At 64.4% G+C, this 22,574-nt stretch overlaps 3 protein-coding genes across 6 annotated transcripts; 1 reads left to right on the top strand and 2 right to left on the bottom strand.

Moving 5' to 3' along the window:
* Positions 1 to 1,224: 1,224 nt before the first annotated feature.
* Positions 1,225 to 6,530, bottom strand: TMEM59L (transmembrane protein 59 like). Of its 2 annotated transcripts, none has more exons than XM_068173843.1 (8): positions 6,284 to 6,530; positions 5,129 to 5,234; positions 4,798 to 4,895; positions 3,260 to 3,406; positions 3,062 to 3,167; positions 2,642 to 2,753; positions 2,404 to 2,545; positions 1,225 to 2,207 (listed from the first exon to the last, which is right to left on the bottom strand). In XM_068173843.1, the coding sequence occupies exons 1-8, from the start codon at positions 6,455 to 6,457 to the stop codon at positions 2,046 to 2,048; spliced, it is 1,047 nt and encodes a 348-aa protein (XP_068029944.1). In that variant the 5' UTR covers positions 6,458 to 6,530; the 3' UTR covers positions 1,225 to 2,045. The 2 variants fall into 2 exon arrangements, with proteins under 2 accessions (XP_068029944.1, XP_068029946.1); XM_068173845.1 differs by having other exon boundaries at positions 2,404 to 2,521.
* A 4,182-nt stretch (positions 6,531 to 10,712) lies between these two features.
* On the top strand, positions 10,713 to 19,620 carry CRLF1 (cytokine receptor like factor 1). 2 transcript variants are annotated; one of them, XM_068173781.1, is made up of 8 exons: positions 10,713 to 10,890; positions 15,286 to 15,564; positions 17,202 to 17,331; positions 17,643 to 17,812; positions 18,041 to 18,198; positions 18,277 to 18,445; positions 18,722 to 18,900; positions 19,046 to 19,620. In XM_068173781.1, exons 1-8 carry the CDS (start codon positions 10,809 to 10,811, stop codon positions 19,067 to 19,069), a joined length of 1,191 nt encoding a protein of 396 aa, XP_068029882.1. In that variant the 5' UTR covers positions 10,713 to 10,808; the 3' UTR covers positions 19,070 to 19,620. The 2 variants fall into 2 exon arrangements, with proteins under 2 accessions (XP_068029882.1, XP_068029883.1); XM_068173782.1 differs by having other exon boundaries at positions 18,722 to 18,904.
* On the bottom strand, positions 18,740 to 22,393 carry REX1BD (required for excision 1-B domain containing). Of its 2 annotated transcripts, XR_010993802.1 has the most exons (6): positions 22,361 to 22,393; positions 21,602 to 21,684; positions 20,897 to 21,101; positions 20,722 to 20,810; positions 20,176 to 20,339; positions 18,740 to 18,870 (listed from the first exon to the last, which is right to left on the bottom strand). XR_010993802.1 is itself a non-coding variant. In XM_068173784.1 (5 exons), exons 1-5 carry the CDS (start codon positions 22,361 to 22,363, stop codon positions 20,267 to 20,269), a joined length of 453 nt encoding a protein of 150 aa, XP_068029885.1. In that variant the 5' UTR covers positions 22,364 to 22,393; the 3' UTR covers positions 19,806 to 20,266. The 2 variants fall into 2 exon arrangements, 1 of the variants encoding a protein (XP_068029885.1); XM_068173784.1 differs by lacking the exon at positions 18,740 to 18,870 and having other exon boundaries at positions 19,806 to 20,339.
* Between the last annotated feature and the right edge of the window lie 181 nt (positions 22,394 to 22,574).

Raw genomic sequence — 22,574 nt, 5'->3', positions numbered from 1 at the left:
TGCCAGCCCCCGAGTGCCGCATGTGTGCTGGTGTGTGACACCGGGGTGTGACACCGGCGTGGCCCGATTGACGCTCTCCCTCCTCGGAATGTGTGCACGGGTGGTTTTCAGTGGGAAAAGCCCTCGTTTCCCAACCCCTTCCATGTGCGTGGAGCCCTCCCTGAAGCTACATCCCAGCTTTCCCCTCGCAGGGGATGGTTTGGGGGGCTCGCCCCACAGCATCTCCTCCCACACTTGATGCTGAATCTCTCAACCCAGCAGCTTTGTTCCGTGTCCATGCCAAACAGCCCAGCAGGGATTTCTCTCTGGTTTGCCAGAGGTTTCATCCCGGCTCAGTTTCCAGAGCGGGACCAGCCCCGTGCCCTCCTGCCGGCCCCATGTGGGGGATCAAACCCGCTCCCATCCTGGGACCAGCACCCCACGAAGCCACCGACTCGCCCAGCTCTGGTACAAACCTTTTATTCTATTCCCCCTCCCAGCTCAGGGCTGAGTTTGCCCTTCGGAGGCGAGGCCGGGAGGGCTCCACGGCCGGGAGGGCTCCACGGCCGGGAGGGCTCCACGGCCGTGCTGTCCCCGGAGCTCCTGTCCGGGGATCGGGGGAGCTGCCGTGGCCGGAACATCACAGACTCCACCGAGCTTCACACGCGGCCGGAAAGCAACAACGAAAAGTGGACCCCAAAACGGACACGAGACCCCCCCACGCCTCCCCCCAACCCGATTCCCCAAACCCAGATATGTTGGATGGGTGAAAGTGACACGGAGCAGCACAAAACCGGTGGGGACGGGGATCAGAGCTCCCGTCCCATCACACCACGGCCCCCGGGAGCCGCCGGCACACGGAGAGAGCCCAAAAAACCACGAGAAGGGGTCGGGGGTAATAAGTTAATCTGTACAGACGTGTTAGGTGACACGGGGGTGGCGGGACCGACACCCTCCCGGCACAGGGGTGTCCCCGTGGGGCGCCGGGGGCCGAGGAGCCGCATGCCGGTGCAAATCAAACCACGGAACGATGCATGAAATCGAGTGGTGGAGAATGGGGGGGGGAATGGGGAGCAGGGAGACACCTCCATGCCCAGGGGCTGTGCCAGGGTGAGCCAAGGGAAGCCGTGCTTGGTCCCACTGCCTATTTTGAGGGCAGCAGCGTGAGCCCAGGGACGCAGAGACCGGGTCCTGCCATCAGCTACAGCCTCGCAGGCCGCTTCCAGCATGGGGCAGGGATGCTGAGCCCCAGGATGGAGCCATCCCTACAGGATGCCGAGCCCAGGATGGAGACAACCCAGCAGCTCCCACCTCCTGTCCGAGCTTGAAGTCAGGGAAACGCTGCCTCATCCCCTGCTTGGTCCCACCAGCAACTTGTTGGCACCGGGGCCAGCTCCCCAAGGGCATCACGGAGCAGGGACGGGAAGGAGACATCCCAGGGCCCCTCCACAGCTCCGGGAAGGGGCTGGCTGGGTGCTCGCGTGGGCACGGAGGCGGCGGGATCCGCTCCTGTCTCCGGCTGCCAAAGCCAAATCCATTCGCCACGTTTCGGCTCCCCGAGGCAATCGGCTCCGGCCGGCGGAAGGGAGTTCCCAGGGCCGGGGCCGGCGCCTCGGAGGCTCAGCCCAAGGTGGGAGGCCGGGGATGTGCCGAGCCAAAGCTCAGAAGGCTGCAGACACTCTCCATCCCCCACCGCAGCCGGCTCCCTCCTGCCCAGCGCTGGACCCATGCCCGGAGGGCTGCGGGGCCCCGGCGGCTCCGGGCGGGAGGAGACAGAGAGTCCCTCACCGGGGACGGGCTCCCTCCGGCCTCCCCGCTCTGGCAGCTCCCCTCTTGGCTCTGCAAGCCAGGATCCCGGCTCACAGCACAGCCCTGGGGGAGGCAGAGCCGCTGCCCGGCTCCTGGAGCCTCCCCCAGAGCGGCCGTGCCCGGGGAGGAGAGCGGGACGCGGCCGGAGCCAAGGATGCCCCTCGGGGAGCTGGGGACGCGGGGAGCGGAGCGGGATCGGGGGCGATGCCATGGGGACGGTGAGAGGGAGCTGGAGGCGGTGGGAAGGGGCGGGAGCGCTACAGGATGGTCTTGTCCAGGTCGACTTTGAGGGGCAGCGGCCCCGCGTCCTCCCCGCCGTGCGCGGGGCACAGGGTGACAGTGATGACGGGCGGCAGGGGGAAGGTGCCGGGGCCATCCAGGTCCTCCAGGTACTCCTTGTCCCCGTTGATGCTCAGAGGCTGGAAGAGAGGCAGAGACAACAGTGCAGCCCCAGAGAGGGGTGCAGCTCACTTCCAGTTTGGGGACACCACGGGGCTGGCTCTGGATGCACCTCACACCGCACACAGTGACTGGGGACCACAAACAGGGCACAGCAATGCCCACCCAGCCATGCCGGCTGTCCCTGACACCCTGGGGGCTGTGCTCACCCCATACCTGGGTCTTGATGTGCTGCTCGGGGGCGGTCACCAGGCTGGCACAGCTGAGCCACAGCATCACCATGATGGAGAGGAAGAGGCAGGCGGCCAGGATCCAGCGAGGAAGGCCCGAGCGCCTGTAGCACCCCACCACCCCCCGCCAAAGAGAAGGGACGAGTTTATGGCAGGGCACGGGCTGGGAATTGGGGTTGGGGAGGATCTGCTCTGCCACGTCCAGCAAGTCCCAGGTCACCTACTTGGACATGCAGCCGAGGAAGTCATGCTCCTGCTGTGGGGGGTCCGGGGGCTGTGCCTTGGCTTTGCCCCGCGGCTCCTTCACGGGGGGCTTGTCCCCCTTTGCCCGGGGGCCTGGGAGGGAAGAGGCGATGCTGATGGGCACCCATGTGGGCACACCTTCCCATCTCCCATCCCCGTGCCAGCATGGTGGGGGTCCCCCTCTCTCCCCGGGACCCTCTGCCCACTAAGGGGGCACAGAAGATCCCAGCAGCTTCGTGGAGCAGGGCCCCATCCAATGCCCCCTCAGCATGGGTGGGGGTGTGGGAAGCTGATCAGACCTGACAAGTGGGAAATTTGTTCAGCTCCGGAGAACTCAGAAGGGAGCCAGGAGGGCTTGGAGGCTCCCAGCCCCCTCCCAGCAGCCCAGACCCACCCCGCACCTGTGTGGGGCTGGGGGACACCAGGGCTGGATCCCAATCCCGATCCCGGCTGTGCTGGCTGGATCTCCAGGGCCTCGGGTGCTGGATACTCCATCTCAGGCTGGGACTGGGTCAGCAGGGAGAGAGGGAGAAGGCAGTGAGGAAGGGGGTCCCCACCCCTCTGGGCACCCACAGAGAGGGTCCTGGGGACACCCCCACCTGAAACACCACGACTTTGCCATCGTCCGCCTGCAGGTAGAAGGTCCAGGTGGAGGAGATGAAGCTCTGGGCAGAGCTGACGATGTCGTTGCAGAAAGTGGAGACCAAATCCAACATGGAAAACGATGGCACTTTCACCTCCAGGCTCTGCAAAGGAGCAAGGACATCACCTCACTGCTGTCCCCTCATCACCTACCCCGAGGTCGTGGCGGGGTTGAGCTCGGTGCTCAGGTCTGGGCTCAACCTGCTTCTCCCAGGCACAGAAAGGGATGTGCCAGGGCTATGCTCCAGTCCCAGGAGGGTCACCAAGCGAGGGCTGGGGTCCCTGAGGTCACCACCCAGCTTTGGGGCCATCACCCAGCCCCAGGACCGTCCCTTTGGGGTGGGATCAGCCTCCTCTGCCCGAGACAATGGGAGCGGAGCAGCCGCGGTGCCGAGGGCGTTCCTCTCCTGGCAGCCTCTCGGTGCCCTGGATTCTTGGCCGTCGCGGCAGTTTGTTATTTTTAAAGCATCCCTGCTGGAATCCGCTTGGCTGCTCCCTGCCACTGGCTCCGAACATTTTCCGACAGCCCCTTGCACGGTCAAACCAGCAAACAGGAAATAAATAGGTCAGATTCTGTATCTAATTATTATGCTAAATCTGCTTTGCCTGCTCGTCTGGGAACCCGAGGAAAAATGCTTTGGGTGGGTGGAGGGGGTGAGGGCCCTCCCTGTCACCCCCAGTCACCCCCAGATGCTCATCCCTGGCCTTGGAGAGGGGTTGGGAAATGGGATCAGGCACCGGGAAGGTCTTAAAACCGGGCTGCAAAGGAGGGGTGTTCAAAGGAGCTTTTCACTCTTTTTGCAGCACGGATTCATCTTTGCCTGCACGTGCACAAAGCCAAAAGCCTCTTCCTTGGGCCAAAGTCTAATTTAATTAATTGGGCAAAAGCTGAATCAATTAAACATAGGAGGGGAAAGCGTTGCTGATTGCTGGGAAGGATAACAAATCAAAACTGGGGGAATCTGCCACGATCCCCAGTCAGATCCTCTCCCCCCGGGAATTCCCTGTGGTCTCCCTGCCTGGCCCAAGCTAAGCCCAGCCCAGTTAATTTGCTTTTTAGACTTGTGACAAAGCAACCAGTGGTGGCTTGGACCAACCTGGCACATCTGGAGCTCCCATCCAGATGGATGGTTGGATGGATCCATGGATGGATAGATCCACAGATGAATGGATGAATGGATGATGGATGGATCTATGGATTGAGGGATGGATGGATGGATGGATGGATGCATCCATGGATGGATGGATGGATGGATCATGGATGGATCCATAGGTGGATCCATGGGTGGATCCATGGGTGGATGGATCCATTGATGGATGGATGGATGGATGGATGGATGGATGGATGGATGGATCCATGGATGGATCCATGGATGGATGGATCCATGGATGGATGGATGAATGGGCTGCACATATGGGGTGTCCCCCACCGCGAGGGAGGGGAGGGACTGTGCTGAGCTCCTGTTCAAGGAAGGATTTCCCCATCTCCCTTCACCTTCTCCTTCCTGCTCTCCTCCACCTCGGGCAGCTGCTTGCGGCACCCGGTCACGCACCCAAACTGCTCCTCTGCGTTGCCGTAGGCCTCGGCACAGGCTAGGGGAGAGGAGGGGGTCAGGGTTTGGGGGTGCTCATCCCTGGGACCCCCGTGCCCCTCCCCACTCCCTCCCCACCCAGGGTGCGTCGATCCGCACCCGCTCGCTGCGGGGCTGAGCGGGGCGGGACGCTCTGGAGGGTGTCGGGTGTCGTGCTGCTCCCGGTGGGATGTGGGGATGCCCCCGGGACGGCTCTCGGGGCGCGGGGGCCGTTCGGCCACCGGCTCCTCTCACCTGCTTCGCACTCGGCTCTGGTCGTGTTGAGCTCGGCGCTCGCATCCACGAAGTGACAGATGGAGAACAGCCGGCAGCCCCGGTAACAGGCGTTGAGAACAGCATCCTGCGGCGAGGAGGAGGAGAGCGTGGAGCTGGCACCGGGCTCAGCCCGGTGGCTGAGCCGGACACCCCCCACGCGGCCTCCCGCATCCAGCTGGGGGGCACCGGGCAGCGCCGCCCCCGCCAGGACTGTGGTGAGGGCTGGCACCCCCAAACCTGGCGTTCCCAGAGCAGGGAGAGCTGCCCCACAGCCCCCGGGTGCACCCCACGGAGGGTCTGCACGTGGCCAAGTCCTCGTGGAGGGCGTGGAGGGTCGCCCCATCTCTGTTGACACCAGCCAGGCCCTGGCATGGGCTGGCAGGAGGTGGGGGTGCACCGCTCTGGGGAAGGGGTACAGATCTGGGGGGCCGGGAACACACTGAGGGGGTGTGGGGGGCACACAGAACCGACACGGGGGTCACCGGGAATGGGCAGGCTCAGGGTAAACGGGTGACACTGTGGGCACCCCAAACCTGTGGAGATGCCCTCACAGGGGGCACCCCAAAGCTGCTGGAGGAGACTGCTGGGGGTGCCCCGGTGCCCCCCATGTTGCTCCCACGGGGAGGGGCCCAGTGTGGGGCTGTGTTGGCAGAGATGCCTGTCAGGGGTGTCCCCACGGCTCCAGGTGGCCCTGTTGCCTCTGCTGCCTCTGGTCCCCTCCAGTGCTCCCAGTGCCCCTGGTGTCCCCCCTGGTGCCCCTGCTGCTCCTGGTGCTCCCAGTGTGCCAGGTGTTCCTGGTGCTCCCCATTCTCCCAGTACCCCACTGACCCCGATCTCCTGATGCTCCCCATGCCCCTGGTGCCCCCCAGTACCCCCAGTGCTCCCAGTGCCCCGATGTTCCTGGTACCCCCAGTCCTACTGGTGGTCTCCATGCCCCGAATATCCCCAGTGCCCCCATTGCCCACGATGCTCCTGGTACCCCAAATGCAGTTGATGCTCCCCATACCCCTGGTGCCTCCCCGTACTCCCAGTACTCCCAGTGCTCCCGATGCTCCTGGTACCCCAAATGCTACTGATGCTCCCCACGCCCCCGTCGCCCCCCCAGTCCCCGGTGCCCCGGTGCCCCGGACTCACGGCGGCGGCCCGGCGCTGCAGGCTGCGGCCGCACTGCCCGCGGCACCCGCCGGTGTCTCCCAGCTGCGGCGAGAAGGGGTCGGTGGCGGCGACGGCGGCGGCGGCGGCGGCGGCGGCGAGAAGGGCCAGGCCGAGGGCGAGCAGGGCCCGGGGCCGGCGGGCCGGGGCCGCCATGGCGGGCGCGGAGCGGAGCGGAACGGAGCGGAGCCGAGCGCACCCACCGCCGCCACCGCCGCCGCCGGCCCCGCCGTGACGCGCTGCGCGCCGGGCGGGGGGAGCCGGGGGCGGGGGGAGCCGCCGCAGCCTGCCGCAGATCCACCGGCACCGGCACCGGCACCGGCACCGGCACCGGCACCGGCACCGGCACCGGGCGGCGATGATGAGAGAAGGGTGCGGGAGGACGGGGGATGCCCAGGCAGCGGGGGGTGAGGGGAACCCCGCGATGCAGGAGAAGGAGGGGTCCAAGGAGCAGGGATGCACGGGGATTGGGGGATGCATGGACACCAGGGGATGCAGGGGGACAAAGGGGACGTGGGAACCGGGAGGTTTATGGGGACCGGAGGGCGTAGGGGGACCATGGACTAAGGGAGGCACTGGGGGATGCAGGAGGGTTCAGGGGGACCGGGGGATGTGCAGGGACACAACAGGACTTGGGGCCACCCTGACACAGAGGGACTGAAGAGAGCAGGGGGACTGAGGGGATGACCGGGAGCTGCGTCACACTGGTACTGGTGTCCCACAGAGGGACAGGGCTGCCTCAATGCCACCCACATGGACCGACCCCTCAGGAGGGTCCCCAGGCAGTGTTAGACCCCACTGTGCCACCCTCTGTGTCCCTCGAGGACTCCCCAATCACCTTCAAGCCTCCCATCCTCACCCTCGCTCCTCAGGGGCCCCCGGCCGGTGCTGGGCTCTCCCTGACACCCCGGATTTACAGCTGTGATTTCACAGGCTTTAAAGGACATCAAAGGCACCCCCCACGACCCCCGCCTCACCCCTGCCCTGCCCATTCCCCTTATTTATGGCAGCACCCCAAAGTGGGCCCGGGGGGAGGAGGAGGGGGAGGGCTGGGGGCTTCGCTAACCTCCGGCCCTAATGGGGAACACATGGCAAGACCCCGGCGCGGGGAAAGGGGGGGGGTCTCCCTGTCCCAGCTCAGGACTGAGGGGTGCTCCGTGCCCTGGGGCAGGGAGAGAGGGGTTGGGGCTGCTGGGGGGCGCAGCCCGTGCCCCCCCGGGAGCAGGGAGCGGGGCCTCTCCTCGCCCCGCCAGCTTATTCATCTTATTAATCAAAGCAGGGCCGGCAGAAAATGAGCTGCGGCCGGGCCGGCGGGGCTGCCAGGGCGCTGCGCTCCCCTTCCCCCTCCTGGAGCCCCGCCAGCCCCAGCCCCGGGTCCGGCACCGGTGACGAATGGCCGAGTAAATGGGGTAGATTGGGGGCTGTCACCGTAAATCACGGCACCGCAGGTGGGGCTTCCACCGGCGGCAGGGGCAGAGCCGGAGCCCGGACCCCCGGGGGCACCGGGAGCCTCCGGGTGAGCGGCCGGCGGGCATCGCTCCCGCCACACCTGCCCGTGCTCCATCCGCTCACCGTTCCACGGAAAAAAAAAGCCTTTCCCAGGCAAAAACCTCCAAGCTGGCAAGTACTTGCTGCCCTCCCTCCTCCCCTCTCCAGAAACACTCGATGCCTTTCGCATTTATCACTACTGACCTACATTTTTTTTTTCCCGGAGCCTTTCGGGAAGCCCCAGGCTCCCCCCGCATTCTCTGGGGCGTCCCCACGGTCCCTTCCACGGGCAGGGGAGCCTTCACTCCGTGTCCCAACCCTGCAGAGCCCATCCCTCGCGCTCAAGCACCCTCTTGACATTTTTTCCTCTCCTCTAGAGCTCCTCAGACTCCGTCACGGGACTGTTTGTGCTTCCCAAAGCAAACAGAGGCGGGAAGGTGCGGCCACCCTGAGGATGCTCTGGAGGGAAAGGGTGGGAGGGGGGGCGGCAGGGAAGGGGTTAAGCGGGTTATAAATTACCCATGGATGTGGAAATGTGACTGAGAGGAATAGAAAGCAAACTCTGCCTGCTGGATTCTTTGCATTTCTTGCCTCTTTATTTTTCCCCCAGGTCACTTTAAAAGGATGCAGGCAGTCGAGGCAGCTCCGCTGCGCCTCTCCTCCCGCTTTTCCCGGGGTTTGGGTTTTTTTTTCTTGTTTGTTTTTTACACCCTGGCCCTTGAGCCAGATGCTGTCTGCGTCCAAGGATTTTATGGAGTGAGCTCTGGCTGGGAAATCAAGTAATTAGATTAATTCAGGGCCCTGGTGACACATGATGGAGGGAGGCGGGAAGGTGACGGCTGGTGGGAAGCTGGACCGAGGATGCTCAGAGCGGGTTTGGGGATGTCCCCAGGGTCACCCGCGTCCATCTGGGAGGAGTCACGTCCCGCCTGGGCAGAGCAGAGAGTTCGTGGCAGGCAGCTGGGCCCCGTGGCCAGATCCTGCACCGCAGCGGGGCAGGGAGGCCCTGGGAACGGAGCCACGCCGGGGGGGCAGCCGGACCGCGCCAGCCTCGGGGGACCCCCGCGCTGACGCCGAGAGCCCGGGCCGGGGGTCAGAGCGGGGGTCCGGGCTGGATCCTGCCTCCGGCCTCTGCCTGTGAGTGCGGCGGCTCGTGGGCCGGAGGGAGCAGCTTTAAAGGTCACTGTCAAAGGGCAGCGCTGACCACAGCTGCCGCTGACCGGCCGCCGCTGACTCAGAGCGCGGGAGAGCGGCTCGGTCACCTCCGGCTGCTCCCGGACGGGCCCTGACGCCAGCCTGGCACTGCCCGGGGTTGGGGACCACTGTCCTCTCACCCTGTCCCCATGCCACAGGTGCTGCTGTGAGCTGGGAGGTCCCTGTGCCACCTGTGGTGACACCCCGCCATGTCCCAGGTGACACCAGTGGGGACCGACACTCCCCTCCTGACACCACTGTCCCTCCATCTTCCCCCTGCACCCCAAGCACAGCCTCAAGCCGCCTTCTGATGATGCCTCTGCCACCCAGAGCCACCCATGTCCCCTCTGCCAGCACCAGGGTGGGAGTCACCCCCTCCCCGGGATCCCACCCACGCCTGGCTCCCCCAAACCCCACAAATTCCGGGTGCGAGCTGAGCAGCCTGGAGGAAACAGATGGGGGAAGGGTCTGGGCAGTGCAGGTGGGCAGCCGGGGTGGCCGCTGCTCCCGGCTCCGGCTCCAGAGGGGGAATTTCTCCTTTTCCCCCAGCACCCAGGGCTGGCTGCGGTCCCTGGGTGGCTCCCCGGGGGGACGCGGGCGGTGGGTCGGGATCGCGGGCGGCCGCCAGCCCCCGGGGCAGCCGTGATTCACTCGGCCAGACTGCGGCCGCTGGGGCTGAAGTTTCTCAGGCTGGGTGGCTCCCGGAGCCTGACATTTTTGGGAAATTTCAACAAAAACAGTTCAGAAGCTTCCAAAAAACAGGACGATGGGAAAAGGCATTGTTTGGGCTCTCTCCGCCTCTCGTTTTTTATTGTGTTTTCTATCTCTGCAGTCCCTGCTGGTGCCCAGCACCTCGGAGCCCCACGCAGTGTCACCCCCCGACTCCCCCCACCCCGAGTCCATGGGGCACCCCGGGCCACCCAGGTGTCCCCTGCCACCCTCCACGCTCCCTTCCCGGCAGGGAGTGGTGTCCCCTCTCCTCACAGCTGGGGACACGCCACACGTGGGGACAGTGGCCTTGCCATGACCAGGACCTGCTGTCCCGGGGGTCTCTGACCTGTCTGGGGGTCTGCAAAGCTCTCGGTGCCACCGAGACCCCGGGCTGGGGCACAGTGGGGACACTGGGGGATGCCCAAGGGGGTGGCCTTGTCCCGATGCTGGTGGCACAACCGGACATGCCACCACCCCTGGGGACAAACGCAGCCCCAGTCTGGGGGGACTTGGAGCCGTTTGGGGTGGTTTATCCAATTCTTTGGGGTTTTGAGGAGGAAAACCCAGAGATGATGGATTCGATAGAAAACATCGGGATTTATGGGATGATTTTCCTGTTTTCGACCCAAAAATAAGTAATAACAGGGGTTTGGATCTTAAAGGCGCTTGGAGCGTGGGGAAGCCGCGGCGGGGGGGGCCCGTTCAGCGGCGAGAGCGGCCCCGGGGGCGCGGGAGGGTCCGCGCGTGAGTCACCCGTGGGCCGGCGGCCCCGGAGCGGCTCTTACTCACCTACCGGGGGGGTCGAGGGGAGCGGGACACCGGCCCCGGGGAGGGCTGGGGGGGTCCAGCATCCCGCGGCGGCAGCGGGCACCGGGCGGGGGCCAGTCCCGGGGCCGGTCTCGGGGTCTGTCCCGTGGCCCGTACCGGAGCGGGACGGGGAGGGGGGGGGTAGCGGGGCCGGTGGCTTTCTGCCCCCCCGGGGGCGGTCCCGGGGCGGGGCCAGGGCGGCAGTTGGGGCTTTGGTAACCGGGGGTTGCTCAGACTTGCTCGGGACTTCCCCGGACGTGCCGGTGCGCTCCGCCGCCCCGGGCACCGACGGGCACCGGAGCAGGCCATGCCGCCGCCGCCGCTGCTCCCGATGCTCCCGCTGCTGCTCGTGCTCTGCCCGCGCCTGCCCCGCGCCGACCCGCTCTCCTGTGAGTACCGGCAGCACCGGGCGGCTCCCGCAAGGTGGGCGCGGGGCGGGCGGGGGTCCCGTCGGGGCCACGCGGGCGCTGCGCGGAGCCCCCCGGGGCTCTCCGGTCCGGCTCCGGCCCCGGCGTGCGGAGCCCCCCGAGGTTCCCCCACTCTTTTCCGCGTGTCCCGTCCCCCCCACACCGGTGCCGGGATGCGGAGCCCCCCGGGACTGCCCCGTTCCTCTCCGTGTGCCGCGTCCCCCCCGGCCCCGGGATGCGGAGCGGTCCCGGGCGCGGAGGGGGCACCGCCGGGCGCACCTCGGGGCTGCGCTTCGCCTGCTGCGGAGGAGGACGGGGACCCCCCCGCGGAGGGCAGCCGGGACCCCCCATCGCCTCCCGACAGGCAGCCGGGACCCCCCATCCCCGTCCCCGCAGCCCAGCCGGGACCCCCCTGCCCCTTCCCCGCAGAGAACAATAGAGGAACCTTTTTTGTGCTGCCCCCCATCCCCGAGAGTAGCGAGGAGAGCCCCCCCTCCCCCGGAGCAGCGAGTGCTCCCTCTCCCCACGGAGAACGGGGACCCCGAGAGGGGCCGGTCCCCCCTTGTCCCCCCTCCCCGCCGTCCAGCCCCCCCTCCCGCAGAACAATGCGGCTCCATTCCCCACCCAGGACAATGGAAACCCCCGGCCTCCGCCCGGAGAACAATAGCGAACCCCTTCCCCACGCGACCCCCTCGCACCCCCGGGAGCCATCGCCCCCCTCTGCCCCCCCTCAAAGCCTCTGAGACCCCCCCCCTCCCCCTGCCGAGAACAACGGGGTCCCCCCTTCCCCCCCGGAGAGCCGCCCCCCCATCCCAGAGAACAATGAATCCCCTTTTCCCACCCAGAACAAGAAGGATCTCCCTCCCCGCCCCACAGAAAACAACGACCCCCCCCCAGAAAAATTCCCCTGGGGGCCCCGCAGTGATGCCCAATTTGGGGGCCCCACCCGGCGGTGGCAGGTCCGGGAGGTGCCACCTGTGGGCTGAGCTGTGGAGCGGCCTCAGCCCCGCGGGGATCGGGGTGCCCCCAGCCTTGGGGGCACACACGGGGAGGGGTCCCCCCTTGCCCACAGAGCCCTAAACCCGACGGACCCCCCGTCCCGGCCGCCGCCCCACTGCCCCCCCTGCGGCCCGAGCCAGGGGAGGGCGAGATCCCGGTCCCCGCTCCCCGCTCCCCGCTCCCCGCTCCCCGCTCCCCGCAGCAGGAAGTTTGGCTTCCTCCCTATGATGGGAATTTCTCAAGGCGATGGATGTTCTCCGCTCCGACGCGCGAACGGGACCCGCCAGAAACGGCACCGCTCGCCCGGCAGCTCCCGCGCCCCCTCCCCGGCCACGCCGCGGGGTCCCGGCCACCGCGACGGACCCCTGACCCAAACCCGTCCTGAACGGGGGAGTCCTAAGGGCGTTAATTGGGGCAGGAATTGCCGGAGCAATAGGGTGGGGCGAAGGAACGCTCCGAAAATCCCTTTAGGGGCCGTTAGCGAGAGCGGCCGGTGCCGGTGGCTCCCGGTGCCCACCCCGGTGCCCACCCCGGTGCCTGGAGGGACTGATCCCGCTGGGAACAACACGAGGCCACAGCCGGACCCTTGGTGCGGCTGAGCCCGCACCTTTCTCCTCCCAAGCAGCCGGGTCCCCCCCCGGACCCCCATTTCCCCCCGCCCCACGGGGGTCCGGGGCAGCGCTGGCCCCGCGGCCCCTCGACGTGCGGCGCTGGCGAAGGCGAAGCCAAATCTCCTTTTAGAGAGCGAAAGTTTCCCCTCGGTGCAGCTCGGCCGCGCTGGAATGCCTGGGCTTTTTATAAATCCCTCCTCGAGCCCAGGGATGGGCACGAGAAATGCCAGTCGGGGATGAGAAAGGGGGAAAAAAGACTGGAGAGCACAGTAGAAAAGAGGGATAAAGCATTTTTGGGTACCGTGTCTGCCCACAAACCTCGCTGCTCGAGTTTTAGAAGAGCTCAAACTACACGTATATATTTAATTTTATTTTTCCTGTGGAATTCAGAGCTTCCCAAATTCCCCTTTTGTTCTTCAGGGCAATTATTTCTATTTTCCTTTAACCCCCTGCACAGCTCAATAAATCTTTTTTAACCGCGTGATCTCTGACACTTATCGGAGCCTTTTTTTTTTTTTTCTTCCCTCCCCCCTTTTCTTTCCCAACCCCTTAAAACTCCGATGTAAAACTAAAATGAAATCCGGCCCTTCGGAAGAAAAGCATAAACGTTCCCGACACCTTGGAAATGTGGTTTTACTTTATAGCATTACTTAGCACCTGATCAGCATTTTTTTTTTTTTGCAATAGAGAAGCCATAAAACCCCCGAGCAGGTATTTTCCTTGCAACTTGCACATTCCACAGCCTGCCTGCGTCTCTCCGGCCCTTTCCTCTCCGATCGGAAAACTTCACACTTTTCCCTTTTAAAACACATGTTCGGCACTGCGGCCGCGCTGAAGGGGGAAAATAATTCCAGGGGGAAAAAAAAAATAATATATATATGTATATAATTGGCCCCTCCAGAGGCTCCTGCTTGGAGGAGGGAAAAAAAAACCCAAAATCCAGGGGAAAAAAAAATACAGAGAGAGAGAAAATTGGCCTCTCCAGAGGGTCCTGCTCGGAGGATGGGAAATGTGTCTGTTTTACGGTGCTCGTATGAGTTTCTGGGGCTGTTTAGATTAACATTTAGGAGAATCAGGGCTCGGAGTGCTGGGTGTGTTATCGGCAGAGCCGCAGCAGCTCCGGGCTCGGCTCGTGGCAGGGTCGGAGCGGGGTGGGCTCGCTGGCAGAGAGGGGGGATGAGATTTCCAGAGGCCTTGCTGGCCTTGGGAAGGGTTTGTTCAGGGGGGTGGGATGGATCCAGCGCCATCCATGGATGCTCGGGGTATCCCGGAGTACCCAGCCCCATCCCGTGGGTGTTCGGGGTGCCTGGCACCAATCCATGGGTGCTCGGGGTACCGCGGGGTGCCTGGCACCATTCCATGGATATCTGGGGTACCCCAGGCTGCTTTTCCCCGCTGGATTGTCTTCCCCACCCCTCACCAGCATCCCCCAAGCACGGCCGCAATTCCTAATTAAGTCTCCCCGGCGTAAGGAGGATTTCGGAGCACTAATTGCGGAGGGTGGGGGGCGGAGCGGGCAGCGGGGACCCCTAATCAGGATCTCTCCGGCGTGACGGGGATTTTGGGAACGCCGGGAGGGAGCCGGGGCGGGCGGCGGGCGCTGAAAGCCGATCGGGGCCGGGAGGTCGGAGGGGCGGGGAGGTCGCGGCACTTTCCGGGAGGTAATTTGGGATATTAGCCCGGCGCGTGCGGATGGAGCCGATAAGGGCTGACGGACACGGAACACCCCGGAGCGGGGCCGGGGCAGCCGCGGCGGGGAAGCCTCGTGGCCGAGGGGTCCCGGGATGAACCGGGATGGGAATTTCCCCTCGCGGAGGGGCTCTCCCAGCCTGCGGCAGCCTCGGGATGGCGAGGGGCGAGCGACGGGATTTGGGAGCACATGGTGAGGATGAGGCGGGAGCTCTTGGGAAGCGCTTCCCACCCCTGGGCGAGGCGATCCAGGGGGAATTGCTGGACCTTGGAAGTGTTGGGAAAGGGGGAAATCTCCTCGAATTTTCTTTTTTGAAATCCTTTCGTCGCGGAAAAACTTCCGAAGCTGCAACCCAGCCCCGCCCCAGCTCTGGGGAAAAAAAAAAAAAAAAGATAAAAAGTGGATATGAAAAGTATTTTAAGAGTTCTAAAATAGATGTAGATATAAAAATAGATATTAAATGTGTTTAGATATAAAATATATGTAGATATAAAAGTGGGTATAAAGCTTATTTAAATAGATAAAAAATAGGTTTGTATTGAGATATAGAATATATACAAAAATTATTTAAAGAGATATAAAAGACATAAAATGTCTTTAGGTATAAAATGGATATAAAATGTGCAGAAGTAAAGAATAGATATGAAACGCATTTAAACAAATGTAAAATAGAAAACAGTGTCTTTAAATGGATGTAAAATAGAAACCAGTGTGTTAAATTGATATAAAATAGATATGTGATGATTTACATCTATATAAAATTGATATGTGATTTAAATCAGTATAGGCTTGTGATGATTTTAATCGATGTAAAATAGCTGAACAATGCATTTAAATTAGCATAAAACATATGATGATTTAAATTGATGCAAAATAGCAAAACAATGTACTTAAACAGATATAAAACATATTTAAATGAATACAGAAGAGACATCAAGGCATGTAAATCAATGTAAAACAGATATAAAATGTATTCAAATAGACACAAGACATACTTTAACAGTCCTAACCTCGCTAGCTCGATACCAAACCCTCCATAACTGATTTCCCCCCTGCTCTCTGTCTCTCCGGCTGCAGACCCCGCCGTGATTTCCCCCCAGGACCCCACCCTGCTGATCGGCTCCTCGCTGGTCGCCACGTGCACGGTCAGCCCGGACTTTCCGCTGAAAGCCGAGGACCTGTACTGGACGCTGAACGGGCGGCGCCTCCCGGCCGCCTCCTACGCCACGCTGGGCCCCTCCACGCTCAGCGTGGCCCTCGCCCACCTCAACGGCTCCAGGCAGCAGTCGGGGGACAACCTGGTGTGCCACAGCAGAGACGGCGGCATCTTGGCCGGCTCCTGCCTTTACGTTGGACGTACGTCGGTGCCGCCGCGCCGTGCCGGGGTCTGGTCACTGTGCTGGGGTCTGGTCACTGTGCTGGGGTCTGGTCACTCTGTGCCGGGGTCTGGTCACTGTGCTGGGGTCTGGTCACTGTGCTGGGGTCTGGTCACGCTGTGCTGGGGTCTGGTCACTCTGTGCTGGGGTCTGGTCTCTCTGTGCTGGGATCTGGTCACTGTGCTGGGGTCTGGTCACTCTGTGCTGGGGTCTGGTCACTGTGCTGGGGTCTGGTCACTGTGCTGGGGTCTGGTCACTCTGTGCTGGGGTCTGGTCACTGTGCTGGGGTCTGGTCACTCTGTGCTGGGGTCTGGTCTCTCTGTGCTGGGGTCTGGTCACTGTGCTGGGGTCTGGTCACTCTGTGCTGGGGTCTGGTCACTGTGCTGGGGTCTGGTCTCTCTGTGCTGGGGTCTGGTCTCTCTGTGCTGGGGTCTGGTCACTCTGTGCTGGGGTCTGGTCACTCTGTATTGGGGTCTGGTCTCTCTGTATTGGGGTCTGGTCACTCTGTGCTGGGGTCTGGTCTCTCTGTGCTGGGGTCTGGTCACTGTGCTGGGGTCTGGTCACGCTGTGCTGGGGTCTGGTCACTCTGTGCTGGGGTCTGGTCTCTCTGTGCTGGGATCTGGTCACTGTGCTGGGGTCTGGTCACTCTGTGCTGGGGTCTGGTCACTGTGCTGGGGTCTGGTCACTGTGCTGGGGTCTGGTCACTCTGTGCTGGGGTCTGGTCTCTCTGTATTGGGGTCTGGTCACTCTGTGCTGGGGTCTGGTCACTCTGTGCCGGGGTCTGGTCACTGTGCTGGGGTCTGGCCATTCCATGCTGGGGTCTGGTCACTCTGTGCTAGGGTCTGGTCACTCTGTGCCGGGGTCTGGTCACTGTGCTGGGATCTGGTCTCTCTGTATTGGGGTCTGGTCTCTCTGTATTGGGGTCTGGTCACTCTGTGCTGGGGTCTGGTCACTCTGTGCTGGGGTCTGGTCTCTCTGTATTGGGGTCTGGCCATTCCATGCTGGGGTCTGGTCACTCTGTGCTGGGGTCTGGTCACTCTGTGCTAGGGTCTGGCCATTCCATGCTGGGGTCTGGCCATTCCATGCTGGGGTCTGGTCACTCTGTGCTGGGGTCTGGCCATTCCATGCTGGGGTCTGGTCACTCTGTGCTGGGGTCTGGCTGCTCTGTGCCAGGGTCCAGCTGGTGCTGGGGTCCGGCCACTCTGTGCTGGGGTCTGGCCAGCACCAGGATGCGCCTCCCCCATGGGAGAGAAGCTGGGGATCCCCACAGAGGATTCAGCATCCTGGTTCTCACCAAAGCGTGCCAGGAGCTGCTCTGGTGGAACCCTGACCCGCATGCAGCTGAGAGGCTGTTTCGGCAAAGCCTCGGTTAAAACGCGCTTGTCCGAACCAATAATCGTAAGATTTTATCTCGGGCTATTTTAAGGACGATGCCACGTCCCAGGAATATGGAATCGGAACGGGGAATGCAGCCTGGGTTTTTTTTTTGGGTCGCTACGCATTCCCAGGAATACAGAGGCTCAGCTGGGAACGCAGCTTGGATTTGGGGTTTGTGTCTCCGTGGCTGGAAAAAAACAGCTCTGGAACCTCTTGTTCTTTGGTTTTTGTCTCTCCCAGTACCCCCAGAAAAACCAGTCAACATCACTTGCTGGTCCAAAAACATGAAGGACCTGACCTGCAAGTGGGCGCCAGGGACAGAAGGGGAGACCTTCCTGCACACCAACTACACCCTCAAGTACAAGCGCAGGTGGGGGCTCACCTCCATCCCTGTTATTGTTAAAAATGTTGGAGTGGGATTTAATGGGAAACAGGGAAGGGACGGCTCGATGCCTCCTGGCTGGCCCCTGCTTGGGGGTGGTGCTGCTGGGATGAGTTTCCCCATGGAGCTGGGGAGGGTTAGGAGAAGCTGCTGTGGGCCCGGTTGAGTTGGCAATCACTGAGTGAACCACGGGGCCGGTCCCCCAATTCTGGCGGTGTGGAACCGCCAAAAAGCGACCCACGGGAGCATCCCGGGGGTGGGGGAGCGGTGCCGGTGCCTCATCCATCACCTGCCCGCAGGTGGTACGGCCAGGACAACACCTGCCAGGAATACCACACGGCCGGAACCTACTCCTGCCACATCCCCAAGGACCTGGCCCTCTTCACGCCCTACGAGATCTGGGTGGAGGCGTCCAACCGGCTGGGGGTGGCCGTGTCCGACGTGGTCATGCTGGACATCCTCGACGTGGGTGAGCCCCGCCACCGCCGCGGTGTCACCGCCGTGCCGGTGACCTGGCGGGGAGGGGCCGCGCTGGGCTGGGGCGGGGGCAGCAGGAAATGGGCGATATGTGAGCAGAATTGCTCCTAATCGAATTAGGCTGTTTGCTCCGAGTCGCTTTTACATCCGCGGCTCCTTAACCCTCGCGGCCCCGCGGCGCTGCCCCGCTGTCCCCGCCAGCCCTGCCCTGTCCCCGCAGTCACCACGGACCCGCCGTCGGACGTGCACGTCAGCAGGGTGGGCGACCTGGAGGACCAGCTGAGCGTGCGCTGGAGCTCCCCGCCGGCCCTCAAGGATTTCCTCTTCCAAGCCAAGTACCAGATCCAATACCGGGTGGAGGACAGCTCCGAGTGGAAGGTGGGTGGGCACCGCCGGTGCCGGGGGACAGCGCGGGGTGCCCGAGGGTCCGGGTGCTCCCATCTCCTCCCTCTGCAGGTGGTGGATGACGTGGGCAACCAGACCTCCTGCCGCCTGGCCGGCCTGCGCCCCGGCACCGTCTACTTCGTCCAGGTGCGCTGTAATCCCTTCAGCATCTACGGCTCCAAGAAAGCCGGAATCTGGAGCGACTGGAGCAACCCCACGGCCGCCTCCACCCCACGCAGCGGTGAGTGCCGCCAGCAGCGCTCGCCGGTGCCGCCGGTGCCGCGCTCCCCTCCCCGCGCACCGGGGGATGTGCGGGGGCCCTTCCCTGCTCCATGCCCGGCACCCGGATTTCTTGCAAAGGGGCCAATTTGGAGCTCGCCTTTCCCCTTTCTCCCCTTCTGGGAGCCAAAACCTGCTCGTGTTGCTCTCGGCCCTCCTTATTCACGGCACAGCGGCGATGGGGGGGGGGGGTTGAGGCGCGGCCCCCCATGTGCCACTGAACCCCTTGTCCCCCCAGAGCGAGTGGCGGGGGGCTGCGACCCCAAGGTGGGGGAGCAGAACACGACGCTGCGGCGGGAGCTGAAGCAGTTTTTCGGGTGGGTGAAGAAACACGCCTACGGCTGCTCCAACCTCGGCATCAAACTCTACGACCAGTGGCGCGTGTGGCTGCAGAAATCGCACAAAACACGCAACCAGGTAGGTAAGGAGCCTTTCGCACTTCTTCTCCCCGGCTGGGTGGGGACGGGGGTGGGGGGGGGGACGCGGGGTGACCCCCCACCGCAGGGATGCTGGGGGGTGACGCCGACCCCGGGGCGACGCGGGGCTCTGCTTCTCTCCGCAGGTTCTTCCCGGCGATAAGTTGTAGCCCGCGGGGGACCGAGCGCCGGCAGGATGGGACGGGGCGCCCGGCGCCCACCCGGGACCGCCCGCGCCCGCCCCGGCCCCGCCGCGGGGGAGCTGGGAGGCGGCCGGGGCGCAGCGCGGCCCCGCAGCCCTGGGGGATGGGGTGGGGTGAGGTTGGGGGGCCGGGCTGGCCCAGCCCCGGGGGTTCTGTGGGACCGCGGCCCTGTGGCAGCGAGGGGACCCCCCAGCCTTGCCCGGCCGGGGGAGGCACGGAGGCTTTGCTCCGCCAGCCGGAGCAGCCCCTGGGATGAAAGGGGCGGCGGGGGCTTCCCGGGTGACCCCACCCTCGCCGCAGTTCCCCCCGGGAAGCGATTTTGGCCTTTTTCTCGCCAGGGTCCCACGTGCGAGTGCACGGAGGGGTCCGTCCCCAGGGAGCCACACGGGCTGATTGGAGGCTGCTGGGGTTTGCCCAGTGCCTGCTCCAGTTTTGATTCAAACCAGCCTTATTTTGGTTCCATTTCAGTCAATTAGGAACAGATTTAAGCTTAATGCCAATAAACCTCTGAAACCCCACCGGGGTCTGCGTCAGCGGAGCGGCAGCGCTGCGCGGGGACGGGGATGCAGCGGGCAGCCAAATGGGGCCCGTGGCCCTTGTCACCCCATCCCGGGGCTCCCAGGGGACCGAGCCAAGGTGGAGGGGGTGGCACTGGGGCAGCGGGGGCCACACGAACCCTCGAGATCACACCACTCAGGCCAGCTCCGTGGGGACAGGTTTATTTGGGGTGACCATAGAAAAAGCACTTGTGGAGCACCGGAGCTGCGGTGGGACTGGGGGCACAGCCGGCCTCCAAGATGTGGTTTGGGGGGGCTGCTGCCCATGGGACTCCAGCTGGCAGCAGGGACAGTGCCCAGCTCGATGGGGACCAAGCAGGGCAGCCCCTTGGCACTGCAGGGTGTGGTTTGCCTTTGGCACAGCCCCGGCACAGCCGGGGAGGGGAACCAGCCCCACGGCGGACCCCTCTGCTGAGGGATACTCAGGATTTAGGGGGAGCCCACTTGTCCCACAGGGGGCTTCCCCACCCCTTCCAGCCTGTGCTCCAAAAGAGGGGCCCACAGGACAATGCCCACCTTGCCAAGGTGCACCGGGAGCGGGTGGGGGATGAGCGGGGCCCCTGTTCCACCAGCCTGGCCCCTCCAGCCGTTCCCACGGGGACACCCATCACTCAACTTCTTCCGAATCGTACTTAAGGTCCTGGAGAATTTCGCTGATTGCCTCAATGGTTTTAATTAGCCTACGAGAGCGGATGGAAACTATAAATAAAGCCCATATGGAGCGTATTATGTGGGCCGCCTCGCCTTCCCCGCGCTGTTTATGAAACACTCAGCCTGGGGAGGCCGAGGGGACGCGGCCACGCAGCGCCGCCAGACCCCGAAGGCACCATCTGGGCCCCCCTGGGCCGGAGGGAGGGCGGGGAAAGGCAGGGAAGAGGCTCCTGGCCTGGACTCCATGATCCGTGCGCGTCCCTTCCAACTCAGGACACTCCAGGATTCTGCGGGCTGGGGAGGGGGTGCCATCCCAAAACAGGGGGAGAAGGGGATGGCAGTGGGGGTTCTAGGCTAGGGGGATGCTGCCTTCCCAAAATGAGGGGGGACAGCAGCAGGGCCACCACCTACTTGTGCTTGAGCTCCCGCACCTCCTGCTGATGAGCGTCCACCTCGGGCTGGTCCTGTGCCTGCTGCTGGGCCAGCTGCAGCTGCGCCGTCTGCGGGGGGACACCACGGGAGCTGAGACCCCCCCCCAAACCAGCCCCAGCACTGCCCCAGGGACCTCCCCCAGCCCAGCACCCACCAGCTGCAGCTTCTCCTGCTCCCGCTCCTGGAGCCGGGCCAGGTGCTGGGCCAGGTCGGGGCGGCCGAGCTCGTCCCGTAGGCGCCCGGCGATGTCCAGCACCTCCCGGGAGATGCCACTGAAGGCCACGGTGACCTCGTGCACCAGCTGCCGGTACCGCGGGAAGTCATAGAGGGGGGCACTGCTCAGGTATGCCCGGTGGCCCCTGCGGACAGGTCAGGGGGAGAAGCCACCGTCACCACGCACCTGGGAGCTCCCGGAGTTGAGCTCCCTTTGCCACCCGCCACAGGCAGCACCAGGAGGGTTTTCCTGCCTGTTCCTGCCTGGATTTGGCAGCATGACCAGACAGCCTCATCCCTCACACGGGACAGGGCTGGAAACTGCTTTCTTTGGGGCGAAAGTTGGGGGGTTGGGTTTTTTCATCCTTTACACTCTCAACCCTGCATCCCAGGAAGTCCATCATCTGCTGGATGCTAAAATAGGATTCAGGTGTCCGGCGCAGAGTCCCGCTGCCAGCTGGAGCTCATCAGCCCTCCCCATGGCCCCGTCCCAACAGGATGCAAAATAATCGGGATGGGGGATCCGGTTCCCTGCTGGGGGTGCCCCGCCCCGGGAGGTGCCGCGTGTCCCGCGTGTCCCCGCCCGCCCCGGTGGGTGCCGCCCCCCGGAGCCCGTCCCCGCGCCGGTGCCGGTGCCGGTACTCACTCCTCGAAGAGCCGATACGTCTCGACCCGCTCGCTCTGCAGCGCCCGCAGCCGCTGCAGCAGCTCCCGCACGGCCTCGCCCGTCTGCGGGACAGAAGGGGACGGGGCGCTGGGCGACGCGGTGGCACCGGTGACCCGGTAACTGGCTCCGGACAGAGCCGGTACCGCCCAGGGGGATCACCCCAGTGCTGGGGCAACGCGTCCTCGCCCAGCACCGGTTCTGGGGGTCCCAGGTGGGTTCCGGCCGCGGTGCTTGAGCTGAGCCCAGCACCGGCACCGGGACCCGCCCATCACGCACCGGGAGCCCCCCGGCCTTGTGCACACAACACAGACGGGCACCGGGACCCCTCATATCCCCCTGCGCACCCACCGGGCCCCCAGGCCACCCATGCAGGAACCGAACTGACACCGGGATCCCCCAGACACGTGTCCGCGATACCGATGGGCACCGGGACCCCTCTCTACGTATGCCCGGACCGGCACCGGGACCCCCGGCCATGCTCACACAACCCAGACGGGCACCGGCACCTCCCCGGCCCCGGGATGTCCCCACCCCGCTGCAAACGCACCGGGAGCCCCCCGGCCACGTGTCCACGGAGCGGCACCGGGATCCCCCCGGCCCACAACACAGACGGGCACCGGGACCCCCCATCCACGACCCTCCCGTGACCACGCGCGCACGGACCCGCTCGGTCCCGGGACGCCCCTCCCGTCCCCCGAGGGCCGTTCCCGTCCTCGTCCCCGTCCCGCTGCCGCTCACCATGGCCCGGCCCGGCCGCACGGCGCAGGCCCGGGGCCCGCGGGGCGGAGCGCGGTTCCGCCGCCACCTGCAGGCACCGACCGGCAGCGCCGCCAGTCCCGGTCCCCTGCCCCGGGTCCCCGGTCTGATCCATGCAGCCGTCTGTGCTGTGAGCGTACGGCCGGGTCCCGGTGGGCGGGTAGGGGGACGCACTGGGGGCTCCGGGCCGCTCCGT

This window comes from Anomalospiza imberbis, chromosome 27, assembly GCF_031753505.1.
Source record: "Anomalospiza imberbis isolate Cuckoo-Finch-1a 21T00152 chromosome 27, ASM3175350v1, whole genome shotgun sequence".
In the NCBI taxonomy this organism is placed as follows: Eukaryota; Metazoa; Chordata; class Aves; order Passeriformes; family Viduidae; genus Anomalospiza; species Anomalospiza imberbis.
The sequence above is the reverse complement of the archived record's forward strand: the minus strand, read 5'-3'. Positions and strand labels throughout refer to the sequence as shown.